Genomic DNA, 10,289 nt, shown 5'->3' with positions numbered 1-10,289 from the left:
GAGTCCCTCTTCATGATCAAACCATCTCATCATGCTCATGACGCCAGAGAATGAAAATCTCCAACAAAAAGCTTTCAAGCTAGCACTAGTCCCAGTTCGCCCCAAGCCTTGTCTGCCGTGGCCGCGGTCCATCTGACGAATGAGACGACATCTGAAATACCCTCCCTCGCAGCATGACAGGGGTCATGTGTTCCGCTGTTTGGTCTTGTTCGTCTCGTCTGTTTTATCCTCCCGTTCCCGAGACTGGTCTTGCAGTAATTAATCGATAAAGACGTATGTGTTGGCTTTGACCGGGTGAGATGCCCCCGTCAGATCATTAATGCCTGGGTGTTAGTTAGTGTTACTGCACTGTAAGACAGTACATAAATACAGGGCTGGTCTTGTTCTCGTCTTGTCATGCCATGACTTGTAGTGACGTTACCCCATATCTTTTGGTTGAGAGCTGGCATGTCGGCATCCAATCACCCCTGGCCTGTTTCCATTTATGAGCGGAGCAAAACCCTTTCTTTCTGTCTGTTTCTTTCTTTTTGTTTTTCCTTTTTCACCGCCTTACGATGATTACGATTCGCGGCATCATCCCCGTTGTTCCGCCCATGCAAGATTCTTACTCAGGAACAAGATCAGCAAATCTTTCTTTTTTCTTTCCTTTCTTTCCAGCGGAAATCTCAGTTCTCATGCATCTGCCCGACTCCTTTTCCTTCATCGTATCGTATTTATTTTCATGCTGTGCGCTTGCTTGCGTGAATGTATGTGGTGTTTGTGCGGTGTCGATCCCATGCAGCTGTGCCTGCGGCTATCCCGTTCTGATTCTGATTGACGAACCATGACCGACCGTGCTTGATTCAGATGCTGACAGGGTTTCGCGACCTGGTTGTTTGTTGATCAGCCGAGGCGTTCTGTGACTATTGGAAACAAAATGATTGCTCATCTTGTCAGTTTGGCTCTGTTGGGTCGCGTACGAACAAATAAATCATTGTTCGTTTATGATTATGCACAAGCGAATGTTTTCGTCAGTCTCAGATGCAAAATTCATTGATCATGTGTCATAGCTCGATCTTCTATATTTAGCTTGATCGGTGAATATCCCTGTTCAACATCATGGTCCTGCCATCTCAATGGGTTACCCTAGAGAACATCGCAACACTCAAAAGCCAAGCACTCGCGACTTATAATCTTCGTTTATTATGCTGTGCTTGTTCAGAGGAGCAAATGATTGCTTAAATCTAACATTTCAGATTGTATACGCCAACGCCCGGTTGTTACCTGTATTCTCGTAGCGTTCTCTTAATCATCCTAGTGTGTATAAGAATCCTCCTTTCTGAACAACAGTGTGTTGAGAGAGGACGTTTTGGAACTGTTGTTCAGTTACCGCCAGCAATAGCTCGCACCAACATGTATATAAATTGTCGAATAGACTGAATAGCAATACATCGACTCATCTGCCGATATCGCTTTTTACGATAGTTATCACGACTTCTCACCAGCACTCATAAATCGCGAAATACATTACTAACATCAACAAGATCACCTCGAATTGGTTAAGACAGCAAAGAAAAAACGACACAAAGTTCTGATCCAAAAACGTTCGTTCATTGCCAGTGTCTATATCAAGAGTTATCCAATTCAGCCGTCACGCTCCGTACTCTGTACGCAGGCCACATCTGTGAATCACAGCGCGTTCGTTTGAACAGCCGACTATACCCCTATACCAAGGTATCTCACATTGATTCTCTTCAACATGAGTTCTTCCTCTTCCACAAGTCCCCAGCCAAGCTCTCAAGACGCAACAATGGCTCCACGTCGTCTTGCTGACTACATCGAGCGCATCAAGGTGGCTGACAAGACTTCATCGCAGACTACCGCTCGCCCATTCAACAACGGCACAGCGACACAACCTCCCCTTATCAGAGGCCGAGTTAATCGTATCCTCCTCTTCCCTGGATCCTTCAACCCCCCTCACCAGGGCCATCTTAATCTTCTCAAGCATGTTTTCCATAATGCTGGCGCAGACCTCAATATCATCGCAGCTATCATCGTTACCACTGATGATGAGCGACTAAAGATGAAGATGGAAAGGAGAGAGACTGGTATTGTTCTTTCTCGTGAGAAGCGACAGAACCTCTGGCGTGGAGATGGCATTCCTGTTGACTGGGCATGGGTCTACGACAACTCTGTAGCCAGCTGGCCAGGGTTCCGTGCTAAGCTTGTCAATGCATTGAAAAGGGACGGGGTAGACCTCAAGTTCGTTCTTCTCTTTGGTCCAGATGCCATCACTGCAGATGGCGGATATAACCCTGAATGTTGGAACTGCGGTGATGCTATCACCAGTGACATCTCTCGCCCTGTTGACTTTCGCTACCCCAACAGTCTCCGACAACTGTCGGGCTGCGAGCCCTGGATCAGTCTGGAGGATGGTCGAGCTCGGTTTGATAACAAGATCTCAATTTGTCGCCAGAACCGAACCCGGCCCAAGGGGACTATCCGATTCATACCATGTGATCTGGACCGACGACCTCAGGATGCGCCTAGCTCGACTAAGATTCGAGAGATCATTGAGAGCTCGCCTCAGGAGGAATGGGAGGAGAAGCTGAAGGGTATCGCACTACACCCGAAGCTTTTGGTTGAGTACCTGAAGGAGCTTCCTCCGCCTACAAAGCCTGCCACTGAGTCGAAGGAAGATGCTGCGAAGAAGGAGTGGGAAAAGATTGTTTGGTAAACACGGTGACTGATGTATTTGTACTAAGGGAATTCGCAGGAATTGGCGACAGTGTCTTGTGTAGATTGATGGAGTTGATCTAGAGCTGGTTATGAAGCAGTAGCACATGTAAGGCGCCGGGAGTTCTCGAAGCGAATGGTATAGTAAAACAAAATACAAAACAACAAAAACACGAAACATGTATCCCAACCGCAGTGATGTCCCTAGTAAAGTCCGAAGCTGTATCCCTCATCACCCTGCACCGTTCCTCCATGCCACAGTAAGCTACAACTATTTCTTGAGCCCTAACTTAACACGGCATGAAAGCGACCGTGAAAGATGACGAGGGATACGATCCTTCCGACTAAAATATTTCCCACAAGCTTCGCAAGTTCCACTCGGATCAGGGATCTTGTTCGCTCGAGCATATTCCTTGTGCGATACCCAGTAGTGACGATGAAGCTCCTTCTTGTCTGCCCCGAGATAGTCGCAGCTGTTTTGGAAGACGCAATTCAGACGACGGTTGTGTTTACGGTTGTAGTGTTTCCTGATAAGAAGAAGTTAGAAAACCTGGGGGTGTACTAAGGGAGGAGATGAACTGACCTGTAGTTGGCTCCTTGCTTCCAAGATCTTCCGCAACACACTACCTCCATCGTGTCTGATATTAATTAGTTGACGTTGACGATATGACTATAAAAGAGATATGACTTGCCTGTTGCGTGTTCGTCTTCACTCCTACTCTCGGACCTATCATCCTCAGAGCCACTACTATCCAACGACAATCCCGCTTGTAGATCGGCCAGTCCACTGACGTGTGGATCAAAGCCATAAATACGTGCATGATTCCCAGACTAGATCTGAGGCCTGGGAGTGCTGTAGGAAGTGTTGGCTGAAGTTTGCTCGTTGCCGTAGTAAGTTGGATTGTAGGGCACAATAGTGTTGTGTTCTTGGGCTGGGTATTGGAGATGGACGAAGCCTTGAGGTTGTTGAACTGCCCACTCAGAACGCTTCACCATTGACTTGACCTCTGGTATCAAGTTAGCTTCTTTTCAAGTGACTGAGAGAGTAAAGAGAACTCTTACCATGGTCCGGAAAGTCTCGCTCAATGTCAATGTCGTTGAAGAGCCCCATCGTGAATATGGTATGAATCGCTAATTCAAAACGCCGGCATAAGAATCGCAGCCTGACGAGACTACCACAGCGGTGATTGCTTCTGACAGATAATATCAAGCGAAGCAATGAGAACTGACTCCGTTGAGAAATTGCAACGCGCGCGACTGAGTGTAGTTAAATACCCGCGCCTAGGTAGGTACTCCATCAATCAGCCCTGCGATGTTTAGTACAGAGATCTTATCACCGCCCAACCATAGTCTCGCTTTCAACCTGGGGGCCGGCCATTTCATCATCGATATCGACCAATCTCCCAATGCGAAACACGCCTCGCGGGCTGGTATAACGGGCCAACACGTGTTGGCTGCATGCATGATTGGCGAGAGATTCATTAGATGGTGGTGGAGATCCTTGGGTCCGCATGTGACGGCCCCCGTTGTTTTCTCTTTGAACATGTTCGTTTCCTCTCCAGGCTTTTGAAGTTCAAGTGGCCTATAATGGCCGTCCCGAGTTTTCCTGCCCTAGATGACGTCTTCTCTGCGTGTGAACCTTTCTGGCCCAAGACAGGAGATCCCAGGAGTGCAGAGACTGATTTTGGACGCTCAATCTCAGATGTGCATCGATGATGTTTTTGATAGTCAAGGCCCTGAGCCGATCACAGAATAAGAATATCTTTTAAGTGGCTACTTTTTCCGTGAACCCTGGGACATCTATCCTAAGGAACAAAACGAGTTAGGTAAATTTAGAACAGCTTGTTTATGAGTTTAGTGTGTCTTAGACCAGATATTTTAACACCTTTGGATGCTTTCTGTCTCTGACTGCTCTAGGTCACTCAAGTTAAAGTTTAGTCCCCCGGAAGTGGAGGTGGACCCTCACTAAATGCCCCGGGCCCCGAAGACTCCAACTGCCGGCGGAGGATCGGCGAAGCTCCACGTGACGGCGCCGAGCCATCGGGTTGGTCTAATTTAAGGAGTTTCTATTTATTTCCTGCACCATCAACAGCATCAAATCATCATTATCTCTCCTCACATTCGTCGAGCATGCGTGAAGATGGAGAACCAGATCCTCATCGCGATCGCCTTCCGGGGAAGCCGTGGTGTGCCAGCATCGCTTTTAAACTGATCCTTCCGCTCATTTTGGTTCTGACGATCGTTATGCTTGCACCTCAAATTCATTTTCTCTTTAATCTTGGATCGACGGATATGAAGCTTACGAGTTCAATTGCGGTTTGTCCGGCGTTGGCTATGGCAAGGAACATCACCTTTTATACGGATGATGCCCTGGCTCCAACTCCACTACCTCCAGCTCATGCAGCTTCAGATGGGCCGGATATTATACACGCCTTTCAGTCTTTGAGTCGCACAACTGTGTGGAAAAGCATTGCAAACATCACTTTTGAGGGCGACACATTTGAGCCTGAGGGGATGGTACGCTTAGGCGATGACCGTTACGTGGTCAGTTCAGGGCATTGGACCATGCCGACTGAAAAGTACGGCAAGATCATCAATGGAACAGACCGAACAGCTGGTGCAGGACTAGCTCATCTGATGGTGTACAACGGTGAGGGAAAGTTACTTGCTGATGCGACCATCACGAAAGAAGGGGATGATGAGTATCATAATGGAGGAATTGACTATGATGGGCAGTATATCTGGGGTACTATTGCGCAGTACCGACCTAACAGTACTGCGTATGTATATCGGACAGACCCAGCAACCTTGGTGCCAGAGCGTGTACTCAATTATAAAGACCACCTCGGCGGCATTGTCCACGACACGCGCGACAATCTTATTACGGCCCTGAATTGGGGCGCACGAGACGCTGCAACATGGGATCTGAAGAGCGCCAAAACAGGATGTGACGCAGCACCGAAACCCGAAAGAGTCGTACGAAATCCAAGTTATTTCATCGACTACCAAGACTGCAAATGGCTAGGCCACAGCGGTTTCTATGGCGGAAAGAGTATCATGCTGTGTTCAGGCGTCGCGACAATTGGCGGCTACAACCTTGGCGGCATTGCCCTCGTTGACGTCAAAACGATGGTCCCTCTAGCTGAAGTGCCAATTCAGCTGGAGAGTAAGCTTGGGGTGAGACTGACGCAGAATCCAATGGATGTTAGCGTCAAGGATGGTAAGCTGAGGCTCTACCTACTGCCTGATCAGCATAACAGCACTTTATACATTTACGAAGCCCAGCCTTGAGTGATACCTATTAGATAGAATAATGATATGAACTAATTGTGTAACCTAACTTGAGGGGTCGTGCTGGTATTTTGGTGCCTGTCGAGGTGACGATAATGCTGACGAAGCCGATTGGACTAATTGAGGTAGCTTAAGGCAGACTCGCATTCTCGTATCACCGAATTCGGGTGCCTGACGCCCGTTTATAAAACGTGCTCCTTTCACCAACAACAACTATTCCGAGACATCAGCATTTCGTGTTCTGCCCCCAAAGTGCAATTCAAATCAACATGGCTTCTACTGAGGATTCGACCTCAAGTCAGTTTCGACTCGAAGGTCTACCGCCTGAGCTGAGAGATCTCATCTGGAAGTTCACTCTCCCCGACTGTCGTCTATTTCACATAAAGAAGACTTCAACCCAAGAGCCTTCTACCAATCCTACAGTCGATCAACTGTTCTTCCGCTTCCACATCCATTATGCGCCCCCGGTAGCTCTTCAAATATGTCGAGAATCTCGTGCTGTTGCACAGCGTGAGGGTTTCTTCCTCTCACCCCACGGAGACAACCCAGGCGTGTGGTTCAGGCCAGAAACAGACATCCTCTACTTTGACCGGAACCAGCGTGTCACACTCAAGGCCAAACCACACAATTCAATAGTCACAATTCATGGCTATGACAAAGTCCTCAACGTCGGGATTGAATGGCGCGCTTTCTTTCGCGATGTTCCCCGCCCAGCTGCTGGTGAGACAATGGCGGAATACTGGAGATCTTCTATAGAGTCGCTGTACGATTTCATGCCGGGCATGCGCACTCTGAACTACATTCTTCCTGAGCTGCGACACAAGGGCGGTATGGTCTGGGGACGTGAGCCGTTTCAGGCGCAGAGCTACACGGCTGTGCTTCTGCCGCTGCCAGAGAGGGTCAAGATCCCGTGGGAGACAACCCGGAATCGGGGAAATGATCGGGCGGCGATGCTGAGTGAGTTTTTGTTCAATGCGTCACATGGTAACAGAAATACGACACCGCTCATGGTGACTTGGGGAGAGGTCAAGAAGGATATTGAAAAGGGTATCGAAGAGGATCCTGAGCGAGAAAGTGCGGGACATTATCCGCTTGAGGTGATCGGCTGGTGGTTGATAAGGGACGGCATCCCTGAGACACAGGAGAACCCGCAGGTTCAGCGATTTAAATCTTAGGCACTGTAATTAAGGAAGGACACGGATAGGGAAATTGACGAAGACAACACTTTTATAACTATACTATCACTCATTCAATTCTTCATCCCACACACCAACGCCAGCCCTTTCACATCTAATACACCGCTTAAGACATGTGAAGAACCTCAATATTGTTCCCAACAGGATCAAGAACAAACGCCGCATAGTATCCAGGTCTATACTCCCTCAGCCCAGGCTTTCCATTATCAGCAGCTCCAGCTTTACTACACAAACCCGATTAGCATCTTGATCGCATCTTCAGGTTAGTATTTGACTTACATGGCGATATCATACCACTCATCAACATGCTTTTGATTCTCTCCATCAAAAGCGACATGAACCGGCGCAGTTCTGTTCTCAAGATTGCCGTCATATTTCTTCAACGCAGGGCCACCGCCGCCGAGCCAAAAGTCTGGAACGCCGTTCTTGAGGCCAAAACTACAGTACTGAGCTCCCTTGGCACCTGTGCCTTCAAACTTGAGTTCATAGCCAAGAGGAGCGAGGACGGCCTTGTAGAAGTCTCGCATCTCGGCGTAGTGTTCACCAACAGGGAGGGCAACGTGACTGAAAGGCATGATGAAGTGATTTGACTATTCTTTGAGAGTGACTGTTGTTTCTGATGGTATGATTTGATGAATTATAGGAGGACTTTTCAGCTATTATATACTTATTTCTTACATATTCTAGTTCACGGTCTAACTGCACATTTCCCCTCCTCAGCGTGAACCCCCCTCACGTCCGTGGCGTTTCCCAGCGATGATCCGACCCGGACTTGAGATAAAGTCCGCAATCTATCCGAATGCCAATGTACAAGTGTTTCATGAAATGCATGGATCGTTGCACCGTGACTCACACGGCAATGAAAGATGAACGATCTTGTATGAGCTTATGGGTTTTCGGTCCTGTTTTTCAAGGAGTCTGAACGAATCGACGAGTCGTGAGGTTCATATTAAGGTTGCAATGATCCACCTTTAGCTTGGTTGCTTATTTTCCTATTTGGGAAAATGAGAAGTTCACGACCAGGGGCTGTATTAGTTATCCGGGAACGAGAATCTGTCGATGGCGGAATTTGATCGGATTCCGTGGAAAAGGTCATGCTGTGAACCCGAAAGCTTCTTGTCTCCCGTCAAGTTACCGACTTGTCCGCAGACTCATACAGGTCAAACTAACAAACACATCAACTGGCTCACTATTCGATCATGATCATAAGCATTGTCTAAGCTTCAACCATCACGATGCACAGCAATCAACAGCATGTGCAATGGCCAGGCCGTATAGTACAGTTACTCAGAACTCTGAAATCTTTTTCTTAGCATTAGGGTCGCCTCGAAGAAGCTCACATTCGACAGTTACACTGACACGATATAGTGAATTCATGACTACACCAGCACGAACGCAAATGCACAGGAGCAGACAGAAAAGGATGCAGAGCCTCCACTATTACAGTTTTAGAGGCTGGACCAACGATAATACCACTAAGCTCAGGTCCCCAGACATCCATCGACAGCTACGGTACTCCAGAGGGGATGAGAATGGAAAAACGTGCCTGTGCTCGCCGTGTACTGAAAAATCAGTGTGAATTATAGATGTGGTCGGAGTATGGCTTCGTCTACTGTACGTCTGTTGAAGCTGGGCAGTGGCCAGCCGCAGACAGTGATCCATGGCTCGTTGTGTATGATGGCGAGTTTTCTCGGCCTCCCCATATTTAACATCAAGAAGATTTCGAGAACCCAGCAGCCCATCATATCTTCCTCTCTGGATACCCGTGGCCTTCAATCAGGTTTGTAATGCTTAGTTAGTGGGAGCCTTCAAATGCTACCGTCGAAGAGCAAAATGACCCTAAGATAACCGAAGCATGCACATGTCAAGTCGACGCCTTATTCAGTCGGTCCTACGGGGTGAGACATGGAAGATCAGATCTGGGCTTGTGGTTCGGACTGATATGGTCGTCTAAGCCCGACAAGGAGATGACTGTACAACCGTCGGATCCGATGAAGAAGCTTTTAGGCCTTGATGACTAGTAGTAAGCTGTGCATATAAGGCTGGCCTGCGTGCCAATGGAAGATTGAGACGAAAATTAGGGTCAGCTCTCAGGCAAATCTAGAGGTTTACTATACTATGACATGCATGTAGGATTAGTCTGAGCTGATACAACGACTAGCAAAGAGCACAGAGATCATATCTCATGCCCAAACCATAATCAATAAACTAAAACAGCGGTTACCGAGTCTCTCTCTTTTCCGAGAAAAACCCTGGATAAACAGGTCACTACGTATGCTTCTCAGCGTCCTCATGGGCCCAAAACAAGTTATCGAAATCTCTTAATTGGGGGCCATATAAACTTTGGTCAGTCTTATCCTGGCCCTTCAAGCATTGGGCCAATCACTTGGCAATGTTGAAGCTAGCCTCTTGAAATAATGCTGGGTATTGGCTGTTGATCAAGACCAAGTCATCTGTAGATGCTGACAGCCAAGCTTATTAGTAGCTAAAATCAAGGCCTCAAACCGTGTCAGCCCTACTAAAGTATCGGTGAACTATTTCAAGCTCAACGAACAAACTTGCACTCAGTCACCATTTCTACTGAATTTCCATAGGTTTTCTATCTAACTATTCTCAGTAAAACAACACTTCGTAAGTCATGTTGACCAGGCAGTATGCCCTCTTATACAGCATTGAATGAACCAACATCAACAACTTGACAGCACTCACACCCGCTTATCTCAGCCAACGTACATCGCACGCTACCCAACCATATCTTGACAGATTTTCTAGACTCGTCCCAAGTGTTGGACCTAGCGCTGACCGAATTTGCGAAAATATGCTTATTCTGGTGCCAACTCCGTGGTATGCCACTGAGCTGGGAGTGTCCGTCTTGGTATGGCCCCCAATCTTGTACAATTCCAGGTAAAGTCAACAATTGATTCTGTTGATTGGTTTGAATCGTGATATTAGTGAAGTCAAAATGTAACTTCGTGGCGCAGAGGGTCTTGTCATGTAAGATGATGTTGTCGTAGTGTGCATTCACCATCGGGTGGATGTTGTGAGAATAGGAAGTCTCCGAGTTCAGTATATTACAGCACCGGAACC

General features: G+C 47.6%; 5 protein-coding genes across 5 annotated transcripts; 3 read left to right on the top strand and 2 right to left on the bottom strand.

Annotated features, from left to right (window-relative positions):
• Window positions 1–1,738: 1,738 nt before the first annotated feature.
• Window positions 1,739–2,716, top strand: FTJAE_5683 (uncharacterized protein; the record flags this gene model as incomplete). The annotated part of the gene is made up of 1 exon (XM_037352216.1): window positions 1,739–2,716. The coding sequence occupies one exon, from the start codon at window positions 1,739–1,741 to the stop codon at window positions 2,714–2,716; it is 978 nt and encodes a 325-aa protein (XP_037207176.1).
• An 830-nt stretch (window positions 2,717–3,546) lies between these two features.
• FTJAE_5682 (uncharacterized protein) lies at window positions 3,547–3,826 on the bottom strand (the record flags this gene model as incomplete). Its single annotated transcript, XM_037352215.1, has 2 exons — window positions 3,547–3,722; window positions 3,778–3,826. The coding sequence occupies 2 exons, from the start codon at window positions 3,824–3,826 to the stop codon at window positions 3,547–3,549; spliced, it is 225 nt and encodes a 74-aa protein (XP_037207175.1).
• A 1,181-nt stretch (window positions 3,827–5,007) lies between these two features.
• On the top strand, window positions 5,008–6,006 carry FTJAE_5681 (uncharacterized protein; the record flags this gene model as incomplete). The annotated part of the gene is made up of 1 exon (XM_037352214.1): window positions 5,008–6,006. One exon carries the CDS (start codon window positions 5,008–5,010, stop codon window positions 6,004–6,006), a length of 999 nt encoding a protein of 332 aa, XP_037207174.1.
• Window positions 6,007–6,275: 269 nt separating this feature from the next.
• FTJAE_5680 (uncharacterized protein) lies at window positions 6,276–7,181 on the top strand (the record flags this gene model as incomplete). Its single annotated transcript, XM_037352213.1, has 1 exon — window positions 6,276–7,181. One exon carries the CDS (start codon window positions 6,276–6,278, stop codon window positions 7,179–7,181), a length of 906 nt encoding a protein of 301 aa, XP_037207173.1.
• Window positions 7,182–7,308: 127 nt separating this feature from the next.
• FTJAE_5679 (glyoxalase bleomycin resistance dioxygenase) lies at window positions 7,309–7,777 on the bottom strand (the record flags this gene model as incomplete). The annotated part of the gene is made up of 2 exons (XM_037352211.1): window positions 7,309–7,426; window positions 7,482–7,777. 2 exons carry the CDS (start codon window positions 7,775–7,777, stop codon window positions 7,309–7,311), a joined length of 414 nt encoding a protein of 137 aa, XP_037207172.1.
• Window positions 7,778–10,289: the final 2,512 nt, after the last annotated feature.

This window comes from Fusarium tjaetaba (genome assembly GCF_013396195.1).
Source record: "Fusarium tjaetaba strain NRRL 66243 chromosome Unknown NRRL66243_c0000109, whole genome shotgun sequence".
In the NCBI taxonomy this organism is placed as follows: domain Eukaryota; kingdom Fungi; phylum Ascomycota; class Sordariomycetes; order Hypocreales; family Nectriaceae; genus Fusarium; species Fusarium tjaetaba.
This window is presented reverse-complemented; position numbering and strand designations above follow the sequence as displayed.